Source organism: Mastomys coucha, unplaced genomic scaffold, assembly GCF_008632895.1.
Source record: "Mastomys coucha isolate ucsf_1 unplaced genomic scaffold, UCSF_Mcou_1 pScaffold3, whole genome shotgun sequence".
In the NCBI taxonomy this organism is placed as follows: domain Eukaryota; kingdom Metazoa; phylum Chordata; class Mammalia; order Rodentia; family Muridae; genus Mastomys; species Mastomys coucha.
This window is the reverse complement of record NW_022196909.1, coordinates 15,714,395-15,741,391: the sequence shown is the minus strand read 5'-3', so window position 1 is coordinate 15,741,391 and position 26,997 is coordinate 15,714,395. Positions and strand designations below refer to the sequence as shown.

Here is a 26,997-nt window from a genome sequence, read left to right as displayed (position 1 = left end):
CTGTTTACCTGTGTTCTCCTGTATTTCTTTGAGGGTGTTATTTATGTCTTTCTTAAAGTCCTCTATCACCATCATGATAAGTGATTTTATATCTGAATCTTGCTTCTCCAGTGTGATGGTGTGTCCAGGACTTGCTATGGTGGGAGAATTGGATTCTGATGATGGCAAGTAACCTTGGTTTGTGTTGCTTATATTCTTAAGCTTTCCCTGCACCACCTGGTTATTTCTAGTGCTACCTGTCCTTCCTAAATCTGACTGGGACCTGTCCTTCCTTTGATCCTGGCTGTGTCAGAACTCCTCAGAGTCAAGCTGTCTCTGTGATCCTGTGATTCTGGGATCCTGTGATCCTGGGCTTGTTAGAGCGCCTGGGAGTGGAGCTTCCTCCAGGTGTTGTGGGAGTGGCTGCGGAGCTTGCGCCCAAAGTCTGCCTAGGGCACCAGCCCAGATAGACGGGGAGGAACCTGACCCCTGGGCTGGTGGAGTTTCTGTGTGCCTGATCCCTCTGGTTCCAGTTACTTCCAGTGTTGGAACAGATGTTGTGCCCTCCTCACCTCTCATCCTTCCTGTGTTAGAGCGCCTGGGAGTGGAGCTTCCTCTAGGTGTTGTGGGACTGGCTGTGGAGCTTGTGCCCAAGGTCTGCCTAGGGCACCAGCCCAGAGAAACCAGAAGGAACCTGAGACACTGAGCTGGTGGAGTTCCTGTGTGCCTGGTCCCGCTGGTCCCAGTTACTCCAGGTGTTGGGACAGATGTTGGATCCTCCTCACCTCTGATCCTGGGCATCAAGGTTTTAGTTGTTGAATGCAGAGATTCCATTACCATTGTGTGAGAACTAAATTTGTGTGGTATTTTTCTTCTCGCTGCAATCTGACTAGGTTCCAGAGAGAAAGGTACAATGGCAAAGGGTGGGTTTGCCTGATGTACACCACAAAGTCTGTAGGGGATTTGAAGCATGGGGCTGGTATGAAAATGACTTGCCAGTGGGAACAAGCTAGGTGTAGAGATTTTGGAGTTCTGAGTTAGAGTCTCCAGGAGATAATAACAGTTGGCCATGGGCTGCCAGTGCATGGCCAACCAGCCCCACAGGGCAGAGAGTTGCTGGCAGTAGCTCAAGAGTTTTGTTTCTACCAGGTTGCTGTTTGTTGTGGCAGCTGAACACAGGGTGAACGCTCGTTGTTTGGGGCTGACGTGGCAATGATCCACCAAGGGAACTTGGAAGCTCTGGCCCTGAGAGACCACCAAGATGAGATCACCTAGCTGGAGACAAGACATTTCTTTTTTGGGGGGGTAGGGGTGGGGGTGGGGGTGGGAGACAGTTTCAAGACAGGGTTTCTCTGTATAGCTCTGGCTGTCCTGGAACTCACTCTGTAGACCAGGTGGCCTGGAACTCAGAAATCCACCTGCCTTTGCCTCCCAAGTGCTAGGATTAAAGGCTCAAATTTCATTTTCTAAGTGAGAGAAATGCAACACTAGATGAGTCACATGACTTAAGCCCAGGAATTGAAACAAACAGGCCCTGAGGTCCCCTGCTGTGGACAATTTCAGGCTGTTCAAGTCAGGAGAAGAATAAAGTTGCCTACTTCTTAGGGCAGAGAGGGATTTAACTGTGAATTTAAAATTGGGATTATTTGCTTTCAGGATACATTTCTATAAAGATCCTGTCCAAATCACAGGGGGAATTTCGTCTGTCGTTCAGAAGTAAGGTAGGAAATATTAGTCACTGACTCCTAGCAGAGAGGCAGTTATAATAATTGCCTGCTATGTACAGGTATTAGTTAATATTGTCTGTGGCTCCAGATAGAGAGATCAACAGATAGATACTATAAAAGGTATTAATAAAATATGTCTGTGGCACCAGGCAGAGAGCTGAATAGATAAATGGTATAAGAAGATGGCTGTTCTAGGCAGAGAACCAAACAGTAAGATGGTATGAAGATTGCTTTATACACTTCACAGGATACTCAAATTCTGTCTAATGTGGGCTCCACGGGAATCTTGGATTTTTATCTGCTTGGCAAAATAGACAAGGCCTAAGAATAGGCACATACAGTATTTTAGTTTACTTCATTTGTTTTGGTTTCTTTTAATTTTCAAAATGGGTGTGATTTTGAGTTTTGTGGTTTTATTATTCCTCTGGAAGAGAGGACAGAATACAAGCTTTCCTGGTTACTGACTGAAGGATATGCTATTTTGGGAGAAAGATTTTGTCTTTGTGTGTTTAGAAAAGGTGAACTAGGGTCTTTCCACCTTCCAGAGTTACATAAATCAGATATGATGAAAGGAGACTCCAGAGGACTAGATTCCAGAGAATCAAACAAAAGCTTTATCTTGATAATACTAAAATTTTGTTTTGAGATTTGTATATTACAGAATATACAGCTTTGGTGAGTCTCCTTGTCAGACATGCTGAACTGACCTGCTTGAACTCCTGATGTCTCGAACTTTCAGCCAGATCCAGTCAAGACACAGACATCAGAGACTAAATCAATCGTTGGTGTGGCCTTCTTAAGGCCAACCAACTCCCCTATTTTCCCTAACCTTACCCCCCTGACTTCAAAATATCTCAACGTCCATATTCAACTTGAAGAAGTTATGAAGAGTCGTCTCCCCAGTTCCTGGGCTTTGGGCTGGAGGAGGTTATTATAGGTTGTCTTTCTAGGAAATGTAGAAATGGTCATATTTGGAGCATGGAGGAATAGCTGGAATGGATTGCATAGCCATAATCTCATTTGGTAGAAATCTTTTTAATTGTTTCTAAATTGCAGTCATAATTCTTATTTTGGTATAAAATTCATTTTGATGCAAAATCAAGGTTTTCATTGGTATAAATTTCTTCTATTGATACAAAAATTATAAAAGTACAGGGCTTAGACACGGTACTTCTATAACTGTTATTATAAACTGATCTGAGATGTTTAAGCCTGTGAGTTAAGGGCCAAATAGCAAATTCATGGTATTTTCAGATGTTTTAATTAGAAATAGCTGGGAATAGTTAATGGAGAACAGTCCAGATTACTTTACATAGATAGTTGGTTTTCAAAAATGTCAGAAATCCACAGACTGTGACATTTATATCATTCACTTGTTGTTGAGACAAATCTGCTCCTAACAGCTTCCCATTTGTGGATTCAAAGAAGCAGCTGAGTATCTTCCCTCCAGGTGAGGCTGTACATTTGTGGCCAGGTCGCCACTGGGTAGAAAATTGCCAATCTCTCCTGCAGATCTGTACTGTTCTTGAAAGGACACAACTTACAAGTTAGAACAGCTTAGATCTGCCTAGACAGAATAGGCTAGTCCTTAATATTCCTATATCTCAAAGGTCTGTCAGATGATCCTGTGCCAGAAGGCTGAAGACTGAGGCTCCAGCTTCCTGACTTACTGGGGCTGTATGGGTAGGCAACTCTCTATAGTCTGTCTCAGTTCTGTAAGCTGGGTTAGGTTTCCTATATATTTTCAGTTAATGTTGGTCATTCTCGGATTTCTGACTGGGTTGAAAAACTACTTGTAGTCTCAGAGCCAACCCAGGCTATTTACTTTGAGAGAACAGATTTGAGAGGATGGTTTTCAGATGTCATGCAATCTAAAGCCAGGACATAAGTCAAGGTAGAATCATAAATCTTTTAATTTAGGGTAGATGACAATGTTCAATCTTAATAACATAGATGATGGACTGGTGTTAGGTCTATCTTATACTTTATAAATTACAAAATGGTAAAAGTTGTGCTTTATTTATATTTGAGAGGAAGGTTTTGGTTTTATTAGATCAGAAAAGGGGAAGTGTTCTGGTTGGTCCTGATGCTGTTTGTAAATTGACACTAATTCTGCTTCCCTGGGAGGGGTTGCAAACAAGAAGTGAGTCACATACTCAGGTGACTTCTTGTGAACCAATCGCCTGATGAATAAAGGAGCCAATCACTGGGCTACTTTTGCAATGGGTAGGCAATGGGCGCAGGGAAGTTCTTTTTCTGGCATTGCTGTTTTGTTTGGTTAGTATCTCTAAGAATGGTAAGAAGGCTTTCCATATACTAAACTGTTTCTACAATTATAGATGTTCACACTGCTTTCAATCTACTAATCTGAGACCCTGGATCAAACCCAGTCAAATAACCTGGGCACAGAGGCTCTAAAGGACCTCTCCATAGACAATGTCACTCAACTTAACACACTGCAAACCCGGAAGATGTAAACTGGCCTGCAGGGACCCAAATAGAAAAAGACAGCTAGGACCTTACCCCTTCACAGTCATTAGGCATCTGAATATATTTTTTCTTTTTTATTTCATTGTCTCTTCTTTCATTGAAAAGCATGACAGCCTGAAGCATAACTGTAAGGTCCTGTGCATTGTCCCAGAAAATCATCAAATCCACACAGATTGTCTTCAGACTCTTTCTCCACTTCCACCTTGCCTACATCAAACTTCAGAGGTCCAGACCTATGCCTGGTACAGTGTGCATCTCACACTCGATACACCCAACACACATCTAAGCATCATCGTCTTTCCCAGAAAATGTTCTCCTCCTACTGTATCACTTACCTTTGCTAAGGGCATTAATCACTCCTTTATCTAAGGCTCCAGCGACTGCACATTCAAAAGCCATGGTCTCTAAATCCTGCCTCCTAAATACGGCACACCTCAATCATCTTTGTATCCTGATTCACTGTCACGGTCTTAACTTACACTTCCATCATCTTTCTTCTTCATTTACTGTCCAGCCGCTTAACTGTCACTTTTTGCTTTAATGTTTCTCTATAGTTGCATCTCTCAACACATTTTCCAACAAAATGAGACTGTCGCCCAAAGTGATCTAAAACAGCAGTTGCTTGAAATCATGAAATTCACAGTAAAATGGATAGAGGTAGAAAAATCATGCTGAGCAGGGTAACCCAGACCCCAAAATACAAATATGATATGTAGTCACTTAGATGCGGACGTTAGCTGTTAAGTCTTCGATAAGCAGGCTACAATCTGTATAACCACACAGTACATACAGAGTAAGGCACTAGGGAGAGGGAGAATCTCCTTAGGAAAGGGAAGTAGAATGAATAGTTATTGATGAATGAGGGGTTAAGGAGGGGCTGGAAGGGGTAAAAAGGGGGAGATAGAAGAGGGTGAGGAAGGGGATGCAGGGAGGGTAGCTAAAACTAAGGGCCATTTGAGGGATCATATGGAAACCCACTACAGTAGAAGGTTCTAAACATATCTCACAGCCAAATGAAATTTCTAGTGCTAGGAACGGGTTAAATCTAATTGAATTATTGGCCAGAGGGTCCCATGGAACCCCCCAAACCACACATGCTCCCATGGAATCCCCGAAACCACACATGCTACTGCCAAACTATTGGTTGTTCTCCATACACGGATGGGTAAACACCAAGCCAGCTACAAGCCCTTCGATCTACAATGGTGACTTGCCTGCAAGATATATTGGGGCAATAGTGGCAAAAATGTTGTAGGAGTAACTATGCTGGCTAGTTTTATGTCAGCTTGACACAAGCTAGAGTCATCAGAGAGGAGGGAGCCTCAATTGACAAAAATGCCTTTATAAGACTGGCTGTAGTCAAGCCTATAGGACATTTTCTTAATTAGTAATTAATGGGGGAGGGCCTAGCCTATTGTGGGTGGTGTCACCACTGGGCTGGTAGTCTTAGATTCTGCAAGAAAGCAGGTTGAGTAAGCTATGAGAACCAAGCCAGTAAGCAGCACTCCTCCATGGCCTCTGCATCAGCTCCTAAGCCCAGGTTTTTACCCTGTCTGAATTCTTGTCCTGGCTTCCTTTATTATGAACAGTGATGTGGAGGACTAAGTCAAATAAACCCTTTCCTCCCTACACTAGTTAGTTTTATGTCAATTTGACATCATCAGAGAAGGAACCTCAAATTGAGAAAATGCCTCCATAAGATCTAGATGTCAGGCATTTTCTTAATTAGTGATCAACAGGGAAGGGCCCAACCCATTGTAGATGGTGCCATCCCTGGGCTGGTATTCCTGGGTTTTATATGAAAACAGGCTGAGTAAGCCATAAGGAGCAAGCCAGTAAGTAGCCTCCCCATGGCTTCTGCAACAGCTTCAGCCTCCGGGTTCCTACCCTGTAGAGGTCTTGCCATCACTGCTTTTGATGATTAATTATTATACAGAACTGTGAATGAAATAAACTCTTTGCTGCCCAAGTTAGTTTTGGTCAAGGTGTTTAATCCCAGCCATAGTAACCCTAACTAGGAGAGAAATCAACCAATATTTGACTGGATTTAAGGTCAGGTCCATAAGATGGAACCCATACCTAACACTCCTTAAGTGGCCAAAATCCTGAGATCAAATAAGACAGAGACCTGGGGTTGAGAGACCTTTGAACACTTAGTCCTAAAGGGGAGATCAAATCCCCTCAGGGTTCTGGGAAGTCTGCAGAAGAGACACGAAGATTGTAAAAGCCAGTGGAAATGAAAGACATGAAGGAACTGAGGCCTTCTAGACACAACAGGACTGATACACATATAACCTCACAGAGACTATGACAGTGCACAAGGCCTGCACTAAGCCAGATGGAGCCCCAACGCTGAGATGGAAGGTGGACACAAGCCTCTATCCCTGACCCAGAAGATATCTCCAATTGATAACTATTCACAAAGGAAAAATTAGTTTTCTCTAACAGAGTCTCACTGGGTATATAAGTAACACTTAAAGGCAGGCCCAATGCCCAGAAGTAGTTGACCAACACAGAAAAACTCTTGATGTTTTGGTCGTGAGCCTAGTCTTTCAAGACTGACCCATCTCTCTAGTCCCAAAACAAACTCAATGGTATTTTTGAAGGTTTTTTGGTTTGGTTTGGTTTTTGTTTTGTTTATTTCTTACAATTGCTTTTATGACATTTCTGTGTGTGTAAGTGTATAAGTCTATGCATCTATGTGTTTCTTGTATTTTTTGGTAGATGTTGTCTTTCTGGTCATTTGTTTTGTCCTGCCTCCTAAAAGCTGCTAGACTCAAGGTTCTACCTCAACACATAAACCATAGTCATTACTTTCTTAAGCGCTTTTTAAAATTACATGTTTTCATCTTTGTTAAGTATTAAATTTTACTGATTTCTTTTCAATTTCTTTCAGTATCCTTATACATTGTTCCATAATGGCAATAAACATAAGTGTGGGTTTTTTTTTGAGGGGAGAGGAGTAAGACATTTACAATATCTACCTGCATTTGGTATCATTTAAACCAATTTTGGCAAACACAGAAACATTTCTCACTGAGTGTTTGTCATGAACTGTCACTCACATGTATCGGTACATTTTATAGGAGGAATTTCCCTTATTAACAACTGACCCAAGTCAAATTACGTCAGTACTTAAAAACATGGCTTCTCTCAAACCAGCCTGTCATCTATGGCTTCTCTCAAACCAGCCTGTCATCTATGGCTTCTCACAAACCAGCCTGTCATCTATGGCTTCTCTCAAACCAGCCTGTCATCTATGGCTTCTCTCAAACCAGCCTGTCATCTATGGCTTCTCTCAAACCAGCCTGTCATCTATGGCAGCCCATCTTGTCTTATACTCACCTAATTGCTGTTTGCCTTACTGAACCTTACAACTCAACTTTTATCTCTGTACACTTCACAGAATGGTGGTTTAAGGTCACATCAAAAGGGACTGCTTCATTACCTACTATGAGTCACTGCCACTCAGCTTTGCATATGTAAGGCACGACATCTCTGTGTGATATTATTTCTCATCATAAAAACAGATGTGTAGCTTACCAGACATTTATATTTCTTTTCAAGAAGTCTCAGTACTGCGGTTCTGCTGTAATATGCATGCTAAAATTAAAGAGAAAAGCAGTTAATGCTAAAGGTATGTCATTTAGCACCTATTTCCTCCATCATTTACAATATCATAAACCAAACCAAAACTTAGGTAGAAAATATTATGAACAATGTCAAGCAGGTTTTCCAAAGTGCAATAAATTACAGGCATCGTGACACAGGAACGCTAATTACATAAAAAATAGTGTATGTCATTTAGGGACAGATTAGAACTGAGGAGACCAATTCATACCAGTATATGATTAAAGGGAAAAATATGTAACAAGAAAGAGATAATGCCACCAATTGTATACTGACCACATGCACAGAATTCTGCAAAGGTAAGATACTCTAACAAGACAGCATCTTTGTCATCTTATGCCAGTGAATAAATAAATGGCTTATGCCTGAAATAAATGGCTTAAATAAATGATGTTAAATATATGGCTATGCCTGAAATGGCTTTATTTCCTTAGGACCAAAAATAGGTGGAAATGAAACACATACATACATACATACATACATACCATTATAGAAAACAAGGAAAAACTATTACTATTTTAGCTAATTTATGCCAGGCAGCTTTAATATTTTAACTAGTTCTTTCATTTTATCTAAAAACAATAAAATAATTAAAATATGATTTTAAACATCATTAGAATTATGGTAATAGAATTTTTAATGCACTAGGCAGTGCTTTTATACAAAGTTCATCAAAGCTCTGTAATTTCTTTTAGCCCTTCAGTTTAAATGTTTCAAAACAAACCATTAATTCCTTTCTCAATATTACTAAAGAAAATATACTGGTGTTTAAATGAAACTACTTTTAGTATTATCCTGTTCTGCCAGGCATGGTGATTCACACCTATAATCCCCAGTACTTTGGAGAGGAATATGAGAGAATCGAGTTCAAGGCCATTTTTAACTACATAGTGAATCCAAGACCAACCTGGCTTACACACAGGAATTTCTGAGAAACAAACCTTATTTAATCCTTATCAGCAGGATCAGCAGACTAGAGCCCTCAAACCAAATCCACTTACTATGCACTTGTGTAACTATCTTGTTGAAACACCCTCCAACTGTTACCATTTATTGAAAAGCTGCAAAACTGTCCAGTCCCCAAAGCTACAAATACTTACTACCTCACCCTTTACACAGTATATCTGTGAACCCTGACCTTAGTGAGACACGAAGGATACAGGAGACTGAGCAAAATTCCTGTTGCTTTGATCATAATTCAGTGGTATTTACTTTTGTAATCTACCTCGTTCACTTATGCACTACAAATCAAAGGTTAAGTGAAAGAGCTTTATAGTTATTAGAATAAATTTCATTTTTTGCTTAAAACAAAAACCATATTAATATATTATGCAAATATAAATCTATATAAGCCTAGACTTAAGGGCTATCCCTGTGTTGTTTAGGATTTTCTTTAATGTGCTCTTACATATTTGTATGTTGTCTTCAATAAACCTAGTTTTATCCTTGAGAAAATTAAGAAAAATTATCAGATCTGGGATACAAAAGATTCCAGCTAATTAATTAAACTGATTTAATTAAAAATAATAAAATTAAAAGATTCCTAAGACTGTACTACATAGGTAATGTAAGGAGCTAGCACTAGACACAGAGTTGTCTTCTAATTAATGGGGCATATGTCGTATCTACAGCAAAGGGAAAGGCAGCTAGGCAATCCTCAAGTTGCCCTGCTGAGTACGACATGAGGAAGGGCTCAGTGCTCACATGGCAGGTCCCTGACCCTCTCTCTGCTCTACTGAGACAAAAACCTAGAGCTAGGTAGAAGAGGTGAGAAAGACAAAGACATCAGCTCAGAAGTCTGCATTGCTGCTGCTACTGCTACAAGAGGAGCGCTTTTACTCCATGACAGCTGACAGTTAAAGACTGCTTTAACACGACTTTCAGTTTGGGGCTGTCATAAGCTTCAGTGGAAACTGCCAGTTCAGGCGTTAAACATATCCCCCAGTCCAGGTTCAGGAAGCAGCGAACAGCAACTGATTCTAGGCATTATCCTCTACGCTCGAGGAAAATGAGCCCTGGATCTTTATGTCCTACAACATCTATTTAAAAGTTTTGGACCTTTTTGATTCATGACTATTAGAATCCTTAATAGATGATTCATCTTATGAAGATTCAAATAGAGCACCACTTAAAAGACTACCCTGACTCTGATTTGGCAAAAATCCTGGGCAAAATAGCTTCCAAATGGGAAACTAATGTCTATCTACCACCACATCCTCCATGTACAGATTAAAGGCATTAACACACTCAGAAAAGCAATGAGAACTCAGCACGCACCAAGCACAGAAACACGGACCAGTCCCTAAAATGACAGAGAGAAAACATTTTTTCCTTACCATCCATTTTTTGAACCACACAGCCTTAGTATCAACTAACGCAAAAAAATAGATGGGATCCAAAATCTTCTGTGCCACTAGGTGGCTTTGCTCACGTTTGACTGACAGCAAGGACAGAGTACTCTCCACAATTTCCTCCATATACCTTGAGTTTGGGAAAAAAGAGATTTTTAAAAATACAAATACAAATGACAAGGTTTACTGTATGTGAGATCAGTGATATTCTTACCCTTATGGAATTACAATGTGATATGTAATTTTGCGATTTCTTTTCTGTAAATGGTAGAGGTTAAGAGCCACGCTCATTTTTTCTGCACTAAAAAAAAATCTTAAATTCCTTCTACTTCAATACTCTAGTCTCCAAGTGTTAACTTTCAGTTTTAGACTCACAGATACTCTTACAACCTCGTCACAACTTTTTTAACTGAATGGAAAAATAAAATAATATTTAAGAAACTTGTTCAAAATGGCAAACATCGGGTGAACCCAAGGCCTCAACATCCCATTTCTACAATGTTTTAAGTGACATAAAAATGATACTTGGGGAGAACTATTTATACAAATATTCAAATACACCTACAAAAACTGTACTAATACCTTCTATCTTAATATGCTTCTGTGTTGCTATGATTAATGCCATGTATAACAGCATCTTGGAGAGGAACAGGTCTATTTTAATTTACAAATTATACTCCATCAAGTTCATGACAGGAATTTGGGGCAAAACCCATAGAGGCATTCCTTATAGGCTTGCCTCCTCAAGCTTGCTTGCTCTGGCTCCCTCAGCTACTTTTCTTATGCAGCCCAGGCCCATGTGTCTACAGAAGGTAATACCCCTGGGAGGCCCCCTGTACCAATTTACAGTTACAAAACCACACCCATAGGCCAAAGTGAGGAGGGCAAACCCTCAGGTGAGGGTCCCATTTCCTAGGTGGTCCTATTTTGTGTCAAGCTGACAAAAACTAAGTGGCATATTGAACCACATACATCGCTGAAGACTACTGCTTCCTTCTGTCCTTGAAATAACTGAGGGACACAGCCTGTGCCTTACATTGCGTAAGTTGGGGGGAACTTACTTCTCTGGGTGACGAATCCAAAACGATGGAGCCTCTTTCTGATACTCATTCAGAAGGCGAACCTGTAAGCAGTACAAAAGCTCTCAAAACAGCTTAATTCTGAAACATAGCCCTCCTTTACATAGAGTACGCCATAGTAGGTGGATACCTTTTTCAGTAAGCGGGTCACATTGGGACTGGTTATGTCTACTCCAGTTGAAAGAGTAGGAAGGTGGTTTTCTCTAGAAAGAAAATATAACTCCAGATATTTAGCTGAAAAGGAAAGTGAAAATATACAGTCATTATGCTATGCAGTAGTGCTTCTGGGAAAAGTCATTTCGTACACACTTTTAAGTGCCTATAGGAGAACAACAATTGAAGTGATTATATAAACATACCTAAGCTGGTATAAATCTCTTTGGTCATGTGTAGTGGCGAGAGTGTAAAAGTCTGTGCATAGAACTTTAAAATCCGGTCCTACAGAAACAAAACACAGCACATCCTCATTTACGGCCTTACAGCTGCACAGATGAAACACTTTTCACATTTAAACAGAAAATAAACACAATACACACTACTCAGAAAGCAGGGGAAGGATGTATCTATTTTAAAGGGCATGTTTTCATTCAGCCAAAAGTAAAATTAGCCACAACAAATGGTAAAACCAAGGACAAAATGCAGTGCTGTGAAATCTGGTCACAGCAGGAAGTGGGAGTGGACAGAGGGGGGAAGGGTCATTGAGTGCTGTGAAATGAAGCTGAAGGCTTGCACGGAGGTGCGAGAGTCCTTAATGGTGTCATCCTACAGTGGCACAGTAGGCAACATTACATTTTGAGACCTCACACTTCCAAGTCCAGGATTGTTTCTTTATATTTAACTGTAGGAGAATTTAGGAGTCTCTTTAGTAATAATGCCTAGTCACTAGAGAAAAAAAAATAGTACATAATATTTGAAAATTTTATAATATAATAATATAATATAAACTGAACAAGAACTAAATGTAGTTTCAAACATGGCTGACACTAGTAGGCATTAAAATGGTACCTGTCCCTTCACTTTCTTTATAACCACTTAAATGTCATGAGAAGCATAATTCTCCTAGTGAAATACAAGTTCCCATTAAATAAAAACAATCTTGCCTCATACTATTTTAATCTATAGGAATAAAATTAAATGATCTAGTTTTTTTATCTCCTAGGCTAATATTTTCATAGGAAATTGAACTCCAGATGGCTAATGATATCTTCTAATAATGCTAAGACATTCCCACTGAATAAAGGCCACCAAGAGTTTGAAGCCCATGTTCATAATTGCAGCAACACAAACATCTGTAACTTTCCAACCACTCATGACAGTTCTACAAAACAGCAATGATGTAGCTAGCAATTTAGACGTATGACACACTAAAAATAAAAGGATGCATATTTGTCTTCTACTCCAAAATGATTTAATCCTATCTCCAATTTTCTTTATAACAATTGTTTGTAATCTGCTAATGTAAGTAAGGAACTGTACTTTATTACACAGTAATATAAAATAGCTGTATAAAGCAATTTGCAATGACCAAGTAGAAACTTTTAATGTGTTTACAGAGATACACTTTCTAAAATAAAGAAAATATAGTCAGGCATGGTTCTCTTCTATCAAATACAGGGGGGAAACACCAGCAAACTAACAATTGTATTTCTTCTTAGCTTTGAAATGGCAAAGATGACTCTAAAAGTACCTCTGCCCCACAAGCCCCTGAAGTCCTCATATCAAAGTTTATATAAAAGTGTAGAGTACCCTCTGCTACTCCTAACTTTGAACCCTGTCCAAGTACTAGGCAAGCATCTTTTTCTTTGATAGAAATAACGAAAGCAGCCAGGCAGTGGTGGCGTACGCCTTTAATCCCAGCACTTGGGAGGTAGAGGCAGGCAGATTTCTGAGTTCAAGGCCAGCCTGCTCTATAGAGTGAGTTCCAGGATAGCCAGGGCTACACAGAGAAACCCTGTCTCAAAAAAACAAACAAAAAAACAAACAACAACAACAACAAATATAAAAGTGGTATTTAAACCTTTTCTGTTCCCCAGTCTAATAATACCTCCACTGATGGAAGAATGTGATTTAAAATAGACAAATGTTAACTGGAAACCTTGTTTTCCCATAACTATCTGCCTACTGTCTACTGTGGTTTAAAACTCTAAAGTCTGATAGCTTAGCTAATGAAAATGATCAAATCCCCCTTGTGGGCAGAGTGGTGCCCATCTCCTTACAGTGAACATAGGATCCGGATCAGACAGAGATGTGGTCAGCTTTTCACAGAGAGTGGTCCAGTTTTCACAGCTCAGGACGTCGGATGGGGGAGCTGAGCATAATGTTTGCAAAGCTTCATATCTCACCTACAGATTTTAAAATAATGATATTAATGCTAGAAGAATATCATTTCTCCAGCACATTAACAAACTACTAAAGGGTAGAGCCACCAGAGAAAATATTTTTTAATGAATCAGATACCCATTTATAAAATGGCTTCTGGGAATACTCTTTCATAAACTAAGTATTAAATAGACAAAAAAAAAATAGGTTATAGGGAAGTCTAAGACAGTAAGCATACCAGTGACTGTTACAGCTAGAGAAATGGATGGTGGCTGCATTGGAATCTCTGAGCTGCATTTTCTAGTGGCCTCATCCCAGATGTTCCCCGCTCTTGTAAGCTCCCACTGGAGCAGCTACAGATTGTGGGCTTTAATTCTAGCACAGTGCACACACAGTCCCTGGAAAAGCAATCCCGCGACAGCATCCCTGAACAGCTACCACAGAACAATTTGAGCAAACATTTTCATCCTTCTGCTGAACCATATCTTCTGACCTTCTAGCCACTGAAGTAGAAAAACTAATTCAGCGGTGAAATGCAAAATTGAATTTCTGTATTCCCCCAGAAAGGCTACTTCCTAATCAGACAACTTAGAATCCAATCAGAATTCACCCAAGACACTATGACCCAAGGGACGCGAGTGAAGACATCCCCACTTCAGTAGAGCACAGCTTCCTCTGCACACTCACAATTGCTAAAAGGCAATATTGCAATGCCAAGCTTCCACTCAAAGTCTGGTCATTTGAAACAATTGAAGCCCAGTGAGTGACAAGAAGAGAGGCATCAGAGACAGGAGCAGACTCCTCCATCACAGACTCCGCTGTTTCTGATGAGGGGGAACGTGGGATGCTTGAAAATATCTATAAAGTCCCACTGAGGAAAAACTCCTAATCACACCTGTGGCACAGGGATTAGGGGGATAGGAAATAGGGTCTGAAAAATCAGGAGCTTCCAATATCAAGTAATTTCTCATTAAAGTTAAGTACTAGAATAAAATCCTATTAAAAATTTACTGCTTGATGCAGATAGAAGGTTTCTGAAAAGAATATATTTACAAGTAATCAATTTAAATTAAATACAAAATTTTAATATATAAAACTCGCTACCCAGGGGGCTGGAGAGATTGTTCAGAGGGTAAGAACACTGACTGCTCTTCCATATGACCTGAGTTCAAATCCCAGCAACCACATGGTGGCTCACAACCATCTGTAATGGGATCCGATGCCCTCTTCTGGTGTGTCTGAAGACAGCTACAGTGTACTCATAGACATAAAATAAGTAAATCTTTAACTTGCTACCCAGAATATACATATTTCCAGACATTATACATGATAATATACCACATAATCCATTAAAAATAATCATTAAGTAGATGCTCATATTTTCTAAAAACAAACACTGGGTTTTCTTAACAATAAAATACTGAATGGGGATAGCTATGTAAACAACTACACATAATGTTGTCCCTTTCAAACTGAAGCTAGGGGGAAACAGATGGAGTATGTGTATTCCCTGAACCAAATAAATCTCTAAAGAAATTCTTCCTGGGGTTGTGAGGACCTAAGTTCGCATCCCCTGGACCCAGATAAATACCTAGGCAGGGTGCTGTACATCTCCAATGTTAGCAACTGGGGATGGTATGGCAGAGATGGAGGAACGCCAATGTTCGTTCATAGGCCAGCCAGTGCAGGCAACCAGTGAGCACCAGGCTGTTGAGGTTTGGTCTTCTGCTCTCTATTGTAATGCTAAGTGCTGGCCCCCAAAACCTGGTTGACCCAGAGACAGGAGACACTCCTCACATAGACCTTGCACTCAAGTTATTTCTGATTGGTAAATAAAGATAACAACAGCCAATAGCTGGCAGAAGAGACATAGGTGGGGTTTAGATTTCTTGGGCTTTGGGGATGGAGGAGAACTATGGTGGGCTTTAAGGTTGGAGGTGAACTACAAGGGGGAAAAGGTGAATGGAGGAGTAACCACCATAGGTGAGGTGAGTTCAAAAGAGCATGGCCCTGAGGGCTGGCCAATTAGAGTTAGGAGCAGCCTGGATGAAACATAGTAAGTGATAACTCGGGGTTATTGATAGAAAAGTAGATTTTAATTAGCTTATAGGGTAGAGATCTGCCTTGCTTTAATGCTGATTAAGACTTATTATAAATATTAAGGTTGTGTGTGTGTGTTTTATCCCAGAACCAAATGGTCCTAGATGGGGTAAAAGCCCAGAGACCAGGATTAAATAACTACAACACCTCCAGTCTCAGGAAAAGACCCTGTCTCTAAGTAAAGGGAGAGAGAGAGAGAGAGAGAGAGAGAGAGAGAGAGAGAGAGAGACAGACAGACAGAGAGAGACAGAGAGAGAGAGAGAGAGAAACCAACCAATGAATGAATGAATAAATCAATGGATGAGTGAATAAGTAAGCCAATGGATGAGGTGGTAAGAAATAGAGGATGACAACTGATGCTGATTCCGGGATTTCATATACACACACACAGACACATGAACACATGTGCACATGTGGACACACAGGAAGTGAAGGAAGAAAGAAGTGAATGGGTGAGCAAGCACATAGCGAGATACAAGTGTACATTTCAGACAGAAAAATTAATTGAGGTTACCAACCCAGAACTGCTTATAATAAACACCTAGCATCTAGCCCCCCAAAAAGAAACAATGAAAACAAATAAACAAACAAATGAATAAATAAATAAAACCCAATCAAATACACAAACAAAAACCCCAGTCCAGCTACTACTGATTGCAGCTTAGACTATAGGTACAACCTATTTGACAGTCATCTTTTAATCTTACCTCTTTAGGTTGCCCAGGATCCAACTGATCTAAAATCAATTGTAGTTTCCCTTGACAAAATTTGTAACTCTGTAATGAAATAAGTAGAACATACAGTTATTTAGTAGACTTCCAGCAGGACCACCGTAAATGACTGTTAACACAACTGCAGGTACACAGTCACTCTGAACAAAGGGAAACATGATCCATTTTGACTTGGAGAAACTCCTAACTTTTGTTTATCATAGTTTTATAGTCAGAACCGAAATTTTGTAAAAGAATACTGCACCTTCCTGTACTGAAGGTTTGCTGAACAACCACAATGTAACCAACATTGTAAGACTCAAAACACATTTTTAAAAAACACACATTGCGTACCCAGAAACGGGATATGTATGAAACAAATTTAGCAAACACAGGAAAGCAGGAACAGCTCAGCACACTGCTGAGACCCTTTTGTGTGACCCTGGACTTCCCTTCACCTCTGTACTTGGTGGAATTGTCCAAACTAACAGCCTCCATCTAGAGAAAGGCTATTGTTCACCCACACCTCCTCCAGAGATCTGCACACTCGCCTACCTACCTTACCTCAGAAACAACCCTTCTGAAAGAAACATCCATTGGTGGCAGGACAGCGGTCTGTGTGCACCCTGCACCACCCTCTCTGCACCACTCCTGTATTGACAGCATGATGCACCACCTTCTCTGCACCACTCCTGTACTGACAGCATGATGTTCTCACGGGCAGTTCCCAGTGGGCCGGAGTGTCTCCCTTGCTACACACAGTGGCAGTTCCCAGTGGGCCGGAGTGTCTCCCTTACTACACACAGTGGCAGTTCCCAGTGGGCCGGAGTGTCTCCCTTACTACACATAGTGGCAGTTCCCAGTGGGCCGGAGTGTCTCCCTTGCTACACACAGTGGCAGTTCCCAGTGGGCTGGAGTGTCTCCCTTACTACACACATGTCTGTGCCTTGTTCTTTTTCACGTTAGCAACCCCATACCTAATGGAGTGCCCAACTACAGGGTTAAGTGTGTAACTACAGGGTTAAGTGTCTAACTACAGGGTTAAGTGCCCAATCTTTTGTTCAGGAGGAAAATTACTCCAAAGCTAGGTGCAGTCCTATTGTCTCTCTCAATGGGAACAATGAGAGAGAACAGGCCTAGCTGCCCCATCACAAGAATATCCAAATGAATTCAAGATTTCATATCGGACAACATACATTTTCTTTCAAATCTGGGGCTAGAAATACGAGTCCGAATTATTTGTTTCTTTTCTAAAGGATCTGAGTTGGGTTCAGACGGGTCACAACTGTCAACAACTCCAGTTCTCAAAATTCAAAGTCTTCCCACCACCATAGGAATGCCCTCACACACACCATAGTATATACTCATATGCATATATACACATATATACACATAAAAATAAATCCTTAAAAAATCATTAGAAAAGACTTCAAGATGTCCCATTTTGCTCATTTTAAAACTGTGTAATTTAGCTGTAGAAAAGGCTATACATGTTATTTAATTTTTATTTCAGAATTATTTATTTTATCTCACATGTGTAAGAGTTTTGTCTATATCTGGGCACCACAGTGCCTGAATAGGTCAGAAGCAGCATTAGATTCCCTGGAATTGCAGTTACAGATGGTTATGAGTCACCACTTAGGTGCTGCTAGTTTTAAAAAAACATGAAAACAGAGCCCAACCTTAGAATTTCAATTTTATTACAATTAAGTAATTAAGATTATGAAAGATAATGATAGAACAGACATATGTATACAGGAAAGCAGCTATCTTGTTTAGTGGGAAAATATATAAACATAGATAACTTGTAGAATAGAAATCATACAGATAACACATACAAGCACCTTTATGTGTGCACATTTGAATGTACACAGCACACACATGCACACATACATGTATATGAATGAGAGTATATACACTAAAGCATGTGCTTATATTACTTATTATACATTCTCATTCAATTGACAGATAATATGTTTCTTCTGGCAAGCTCTTCCAACTCTCTCTTACAATTGATTTATGCTACCATTTCTACCATATGATTTTTAGAGATTGTTATCAGTATCCAAATGTCTTACCCACAAGCTCATTAGAAAGAGTTTAAAAAACAAAAAAAGAGTGCTAGTTAGCTTTTGTCAACATGACATAAGCCTCTAGAGAAAAGTTAGTTTCCTATCCTGGGGAGAGGAGACCCCAATTACAGAACTGCCTCCATCAAATTGGCCAATGGGCACATCTATGGTGCATTTTCTTGATCAATACTTGATGTGGGCAGGCTCAGCTAAGCATGAAGATCAAGGCAGGAAGCAGCTTTTCTCCATGGTTCCTACCTCTGCTCCTGCTTGGGTTTCTACCCTGACATTCCAGAATGGTGGACTATGACTGTGATATGTTAACCAAATAGACTTTTTTTTCTCCCTAAATTGTGGTCAAGAAAGCAAACAAGGACAAACCATGTGATGGATGCAGGACAGAAGTTGTACTCAGAGTTCTAAGCCCTAGCTCCTTCTTCTAGCCACCTTATCCTCAACTCCCATATCTCTTCCTTAGTCCTGGCATCGCCTCACAGCGTCACAGTATCCATGAGTTAATCAAGTGCTTTGCTTTATCATTATTAAAATTTGAACTTTTTTTCAGGTAATCTTACATTTCTCTGTTATCTATATAAGAAATATGAAGTTACTGCTTTTCACCTACAACAGCCTATTTAAGAAGAAATCTGAAAACATAATTCACTGATACCCACATTAATCCATTCTTATCTGCAGTACAGTTACAAGTTCCATGACAGCTGTGACAAATGGTGAGCAAGCAATTACTTGAATATTCTGTTACACTTGATGAGACAAGCAGTATTATGCTAAGTAGCAGTCAATTAAAAAGATAATCCTTAGTTCTTAACAGAATTCATCTCTTTTTAAGTGGTCGCTGTAACAAAACTTCATGTTCTAGTCTTGTTATGTGCAATATCCCTCCCAGACACTATAGTTTACAAAACTGTCATAGCTCGTCAACACTGTAGTTGTTGCTCATCGACATTTTCCTCCTTTGTCACTACTACTCTTTCATCAGCATGCTGGTTTTAATAGGGAAATGGCCTCTACAAGCTCATATATATGAATACTTGATCCCCAGTTGGTGGAACTATTTGGGAAGGGCTAGTGGGTTTGGCCTTGTTGGAGGAGGTGTGTCACTGAGGGTGAGCTTTGAAGTGTGAGAAGCCTAGACCACACCCAGTTATCTCTCCCTGCCTTCTGCTTTAAAACATGAGCTCTCAGCTATTGCTTCAGAGACAGAACTACCTACCAGCTACCATTATCCCTGCCATGATGGCCATGGGTTCTAACCTGTTGGAACTATGATCTCCCAAATTACACAATTTCTTTTATAAATTGCCTTCATCATGGTGTCTTATTACAACAATACGTAACTAAGATACCACATTTAAAGATCTTTCATTTCCGCTTCTTCAGAAGACATTCCATAGCCAGGCAATTCTTGATGAACTAACTCCCTTTCTACCCAAAGATGGCCTTTTGAACTCCTTTTCCTCCCAAATCCACTTACAAAGTACAGGGACCAAAGGCATGTGCCACCTCCCACTGTTTAGCCTCGCTGTCTTTAGCATCCTGTGATCATTCATTGTAGCTAGTTAACTTTCCTTTCAGCCTTGAGATTTTTCCCAACCCAACAAACCTAATGGACAAGGTGGCATGCATATATAAACTCAACAATGCTGGATGCACGCAGCAGGTTTGGGAGTTCAAGGTCAGCTACATTGCAAAACCCTTACTAGAAACTGAGTTAGTTAATTAAATTAATAAATTCATTAGTTAACAAGCAGCAATAAAAATAAGCTATCAAAGCTCCTAATAACTCCTCTGACAATTCTGCCTCTACTCATACTAAAAGCTTGAGCCACGTCAACTGGCACCTACTTGTCTACAGTTAAACTTCACATGATTCATACTCCGTTAGTTCCAATATGTTTCTATCAGGAGAAAGTGGCATTTTTTGCTACTCATCATTCTAGCTAGTATCATCTGATATGGAAAAAAACTAACTTGACCACGTCTCCACATCTGAGTCTCCACGTCTGAGTCTCTAATCACAGCACCAAATTCAAGGTGCTGCCATTGGAGCTAAAAATCCACAGCTATAACGTTGGTTCTGATACTATCTGCACCAATTTTTAGACTCCACCAATGAAGTGTATGGATCCTTCTCTATTTACTACTATCAAGCCTCCTCAGTCCAAATTCTCATTGTTTCTTTTAACGACAGAGATAGCCTTCCAACTTGTCTCCTGACAACTATGCCCCACCAGGCTCTTACAACCACAACATAGTAGAAGTCCTCATGAAAGCACTTCTCTATAAAACCTTGAAATGATTTCCCTTTGCTGTGCAAGCATAACGCAACATAAACACAGAGTGCAATTTGTCTCGAATATTTACCCAGCCTTCCAGTTTTATAGCTAGGGTCTATAAATAATGATTAAAGCATAACCTTTGCCTTCACTTTACAATCTGGTCCTCATTAACCATTCCAAATTACTCCCCAAAAACTTTCTATCATCTTTCATATAAATTACCAAGAGAGGCTCATATACACTAGTCTAATCTGACTTAAAGCTGGCCTGTATTATATTACGAACTGTTTTTGTGTTGTTGCTTATTATTGGATAATATAAATACTCAACGCAACTAATGAGAACACTTAACTAGAGCATGTAAAGTGCTGACTTCGGCACATGATTACTGAATTTCCTTTTTTTTATTAGATATTTTTTTATTTACATTTCAAATGTTATCCCATTTCCCGGTTTCCCCTCCAAAAACAAACCCTATTTCCTCTCCCCTCCCCCTGTTCACTAACACACCCTCTCCCACTTCCTGGCCTTGGGGAATAGAGCCTTCACAGGACCAAAGGCCTCTGCTCCCACTGATGTCCCACAAGACCATCGTTTGCTACACATGCAGCTGGAGTCTTGGGTGGTGGTTTAGTCCCTGGGAGCTCTGGGGGTACTGGTTAGTTCATACTGTTGTGCCTACTATGGGGGTGCAAACCCCTTCAGTTCCATGGGTCCTTTCTCTAGCTACTTCATTGGGAACCCTGCACTCAGTCCAATGGATGGCTGTGAGCCTTGACTTCTGTATTAGTCAGGCACTGGCAGAGCCTCTCAGGAGATAGCTATATCAGGCTCCTGTCAGCCAGCACTTGTTGGCATCCACAATAGTGTCTGGGTTTGGTGACTGAATATGGGAAAGATTCCCAGGTGGGGCAGACTCTGGATTGTCCTTCCTTCAGTCTCTGTTCCACACTTTATCTCTGCAACTCCTTCCATGGGTTTTTTGTTTCCCTTCTAAGAAGGATCAAAGTATCCACACTTTGGTCTTCCTTCTTCCTGAGTTTCTTGTGGTTTTTAGATTGTATTTTAGGTATTCTGAGCTTCTGGGCTAATATCCACTTATTGGTGAGTGCAGACCATGTGTGTTCTTTTGTGATTAGGTTACCTCACTCAGGATGATATTCTCTAGATCCATCCATTTCCCTAAGAATTTCATAAATTCATTGTTTTTAATAGCTGAGTAGTACTCCATTGTGTAGATGTACCACATTTTCTATATCCATTCCTCTGTTCAGGGACATCTGGTTTCTTTCCAACTTCTGGCTATTATAAACAAGGCTACTATGAACATAGTAGAGCATGTGTCCTTATTACATGTTGGAGCATCTTCTGGGTATATGCCCAGGAGTTATACAGCTGGGCACCTCAGGGAATACTATGTCCAATTTTCTAAGGAACTGCCAAACTGATTTCCAGAGTGGTTGTACCAGCTTGCAATTCCACCAGCAATGAAGGAATGTTCCTCTTTCTCCACAACCTTGCCAACATACTTATTTATAATAATAAATACATCTTTGGGCCAGAGTGAACATGGCTGACCAGAGCAAGCAGGGCTGACCGGAATAAGCAGAGCTGACCAGAGCGAGCAGATGTCCTAAAAGTCAATTCTCAACAACCATATGAAGGCACACAACTATCTGTACAGCTACAATGTATACTCATATGCATAAAATAAATAAGTAAATCTTTTAAAAAAAAAAGAAAGAAAGAAAATGTCCTACAGATGTGCCTACAGGCACTTACAAGGAGATGATAGTGCCCATGGTGGGCTGTGTCCTCTCATATCAATGAAAAATCAAGAAAATATTTCACAGATATGCCCACATATCAGTCTGATGGAGGCAATTCTTCAAGTGATGTTCCCTCTTCTCAGAGGACTCTAGAATGTGTTAATGTGACAGTAAAAACTAAGTAGGATAATGATGAAATCTTATTTAGGGTAGCATTATGAGAGCATGTAAGAACAACAGATGACAGTTACTATAAAGTACTATAAATACATAGATTCAAAAACAGTTTTGACCATCTTTCCGCTGGTTTGTACATAACAATGTCTTGCTGTGTACCACATAATAGCCTTCAAATCATGCTTCTTCTATGTCAGCCTCTCTATTAGCAGGATTGTTTATTTGATGTTTTTACACTATATGATGGTTTTCAGAACAGCTTACATATTTCAAAATTATTCATGCAGCCAAAAGAAATGCAGACAATTAGTTTGGGAGGTGGCTTGTAAGAGAAAAACAAAGAGTGAGACTGAATGCATTGCTTGATATTTATAATTATTGTATCAGTTTTAAAGAAGAGGATTTCAAGTCTCTGAAGAAAGAAATTGAAGAAAACCTCCGAAGATGGAATCTCCCATGTTCATGGATTGGTAGGATTAATATAGTAAAAATGGTCATCTTGCCAAAAGCAATCTAGAGATTCAATGCAATCCTCACCAAAATTCCAACTCAATTCTTCACAGACTTAGAAAGAGCAATTTGCAAATTCATGTGGAATAACAAAAAAATGAAAATAGCAAAAACTATTCTCAACAATAAAAGAACCTCTGGTGGAATCGCCATCCCTGACTTTAAGCTATACTACAGAGAAGTTGTGATAAAAACTGCATGGTTTTGGTACAGTGACAGGTAGGTGGATCAATGGAATAGAAATGAAGACCCAGAAAAGAACCCACAAACCTATGGCCACTTGATCTTCGACAAAGGAGCTAAAACCATCCAGTGGAAAAAAGACAGCATTTTCAACAAATGGTGCTAGCTCAACTGGTTGTTAGCATATAGAAAAATGCAAATCAATCTATTCCTATCTCCTTGTACAAAGCTCAAGTCCAAGTGGATCAAGGACCTCCACATAAAACAAGATACACTGAAACTTATAGAGGAGAAAGTGGGGGAAGACCCTCGAATACATGGGCACATGGGAAATTTTCCTTAACAGAACACCAATGGCTTATACTATAAGATCAAGAATTGACAAATGGGGCCTCATAAAATTACAAAACTTCTGTAAGGAAAAGGACATTGTCAATAGGACAAAAAGCAACCAACAGATTAGGAGGAAAAGATCTTTACCAATCCTACATCTGATAGAGAGCTAATATCCAATATATACAAAGAACTCAAGAAGTTAGACTCCCGAGAATCAAATAACCCTATTAAAAAATGGGGTACAGAGCTAAACAAAGAATTTTCAACTGATGAATACCGAATGGCTGAGAAGCACCTAAAGAAATGTTCAACATCCTTAGTCATCAGTGAAATGCAAATCAAAACAACCCTGAGATTCCACCTCACACCAGTCTGTTTAGCTAAGATCAAAAACTCAGGTGACAGCATATGCTGGTGAGGATGTAGAGAAAGAGGAACACTCCTTCATTGCTGGTGGGACTGCAAGCTGATACAACCACTCTGGAAATCAGTTTGGCGGTTCCCCCAGAAATTGAACACAGTACTAACAGAAGACCCAGCTATACCACTCCTGGGCATATACCCAGAAGATGCTCCAACATGTAATAAGGACACATGCCCCACTATGTTCATAGCAGCCTTATTTATAATAGCCAGAAGCCGGAAAGAACCCAGATGCCCCTTAACATATATACACAATGGAGTACCACTCAGCAATTGAAAACAATGACTTCATGAAATTCACAGGCAAATGGATGGAATTAGGAAATATCATCCTGAGTGAGGTAACTCAGACACAAAAGAGCACACATGGAAGAACGGGGACAAAAAAAATGGAACAGAGACCGAAGCATAGGCCAACCAGGGAATGCCCCACCTGGGGATCCATCATGTCTACAGACACCAAACTCAACACTTGATGTGGTTGAGGAGCTTGTTGACAGGAGGCTAGTGTAGCGGTCCGGCCAGCAATTGACCAATGCAGACATGGATGCTTGAAACCAACCATCAGACTTAGCTCAGGGAACCTGTTGGTTGAGCTGGTGGAAGGACTGGAGGAGTGGAAGGGGATTGCAACCCTATTGGAAGAACAACATAGGCTATCCTGATGATGCAATTCTCCGAGAGTCTAGACTACCAACCATGAAGTGTACCTGGAGGGATTCATGGCTCCAGATATATATGTAGCACAGGATGGCCTTGCATGACATAATGGGAGGGGATCTGTTGGTCCCGAGGAGGTCTGATGCCCCAGCGTAGAGGGATGCTTGAGCCATGGGGTGGGAGAGTATGGGTGGGTGGAAGAGCATCCTCATACAGGCAAAGGGGAGGGGGGATGGTGGATGTGGGATGGGGGTTGGTGAAGGGGTAACCAGGAAGTGGGGTAGCATGAGACGGGGGTTGGTGGAGGGGGTAACCGGGAAGTGGGATATCATTTGAGATGTAAGCAAATAGAATGATTAATAAAAAAAAAAAAGTGCTACATTTAAAAATGATAAAGCCTATTATTAAGTAATGAAGAAGCACTGAAGTATATTAACATAGTTAATCAAAGTACTTTAGTTTTCTAGTGTCAAACTGTCTCCCCCAAGGAATAATAGCAAACCAAGAAATAGGCAAACGCAACTGCAACCTTGCCTACCCAGGTTTCCTCTCAAACCATCCATTTTAATGAGGCTGGGTGAGGATACCATTACTCTCATTTTCAAAAGTCTCACCAATCGTCCCCTTTCATCTCTATATTTTTAAGATTCTAGGTTCCGGCTTTTCTGTTTTCTTAAAACAATCAGAAAAAAAGAAAAATCAACTGGAGCAGCCGAACGTGAAGGTCTGACACGTGGTTGTGCTACACAGAGCACCACGGAGTCTGGAGGATTTCAGAAGAGGCCAGGAAATAGGTTAAGTTTGAGGAGATGTGGAAAACAACAACAACAATAATAATAATCCATTAGGAGAATTGAAACCCTACATCCTGAAAAGTATGAGAAGGGCTGTACACCTAGCAAAGGAACATGAGTTGTGAAATCGTAATGTACATTGGAGGGAATATTCCAATTTTTCAGCAGGAAATGGCTCAATGCCAAACTCTTCCATTGCCCTGCTCAAAATTTGGGAAAACCTATTATCCTTTCTTTATTCTTTAGTATCTACAAGTCTACATATATTAATAATAGTCTCCAGCTTTTCAGGAATAGATTAAAATGCAAATATGATCAAGTTAAAATATTTCTAATAATGGGCTGGTGAGATCACTCAGTGAGTAAGAGCACTGACTGTTCTGAAGGTCCTGAGTTCAAATCCCAGCAACCACATGGTGGCTCACAACTACCCATAATGAGACCTGACACCCTCTTCTGGCACATCTGAAAACAATTATGGTGTACTTATGTATAATAATAAATAAACCTTTAAAAAATATTTATTTCTAATAATAATGAAAAGACTATATTTAGGGAATGAGAAAGCAATATAAAACACAAGGTTGGTTCAGAAGTATTTGCTTTTTAGTAGCTTGGTGCCATTGATTATCCTGTTGAATCTATGTCATGATAGGATAAGAAAACACAGTTGAAATGATGGAAATGGCTATAGAATAGGATAGGGGTACCACAGCTCTAAATGATGAATGTTCGAGAAGCTGGGCAGAAGCAAGGCAGTGTAATTTTAAAAGGACTTTGCTCCTTTCAATTTTCTATAGCTTGTCTGAGATACTGATTTGTAAATTTTTAAAAATATTAAAGAATAAAATAAGCAGTTTGAGCAGAAATAATAGCATTTGGTGTATTTGCACTATTTATTTGATGAGACTGTGATGTGCTAGATCCTTTTAACTATATCCCTTTAACTAATGTATATGTCCATTTTGCATTTCAATTGCAAATGTAAATGAACAGTATATATTTCTAGGATTATACTGTTTAGGAAATAAAGTTAAAGCAACTGAAGGACATCTTTACATAAACCTGGCCAACACTAATACCTATATCCAAATCTAGTCTGTTTAGTTGAATTATGTCAAAGTAATCAAATAAAATACTTAAAAGTAAAGTATAGTAATAAAATATAACTCAAGAATAAAAAAAAATCAAAGGAATATTCCATTCATAAAAACACAACGTCAAGGCCGGCGTGTGGCGCACACCTTTGATCCTAGCACTGGGGAGGCAGAGGCAGGCGGATTTCTAAGTTCAAGGCCAGCCTGGTCTACAAAGTTCCAGGACAGCCAGGACTATACAGAGAAACCCTGTCTCGAAAAACAAACAAACAAACAAACAAAAAAATACAA

At 40.0% G+C, this 26,997-nt stretch overlaps 1 protein-coding gene across 2 annotated transcripts in view; it reads right to left on the bottom strand.

The window, feature by feature from the left end:
- Nucleotides 1–26,997, bottom strand: part of Tbc1d32 (TBC1 domain family member 32) — a 223,553-nt gene that overhangs the window by 178,497 nt on the left and 18,059 nt on the right. For both annotated transcript variants that reach the window (XM_031348714.1, XM_031348713.1), the window contains exons 4-10: nt 16,383–16,451; nt 13,473–13,598; nt 11,616–11,694; nt 11,387–11,490; nt 11,239–11,300; nt 10,163–10,307; nt 7,740–7,799 (exon numbers count right to left, since the gene is read on the bottom strand). In XM_031348714.1, the coding sequence (XP_031204574.1) occupies nt 7,740–7,799; nt 10,163–10,307; nt 11,239–11,300; nt 11,387–11,490; nt 11,616–11,694; nt 13,473–13,598; nt 16,383–16,451 (645 nt within the window). The remainder of the gene's footprint in view (nt 1–7,739; nt 7,800–10,162; nt 10,308–11,238; nt 11,301–11,386; nt 11,491–11,615; nt 11,695–13,472; nt 13,599–16,382; nt 16,452–26,997) is intronic.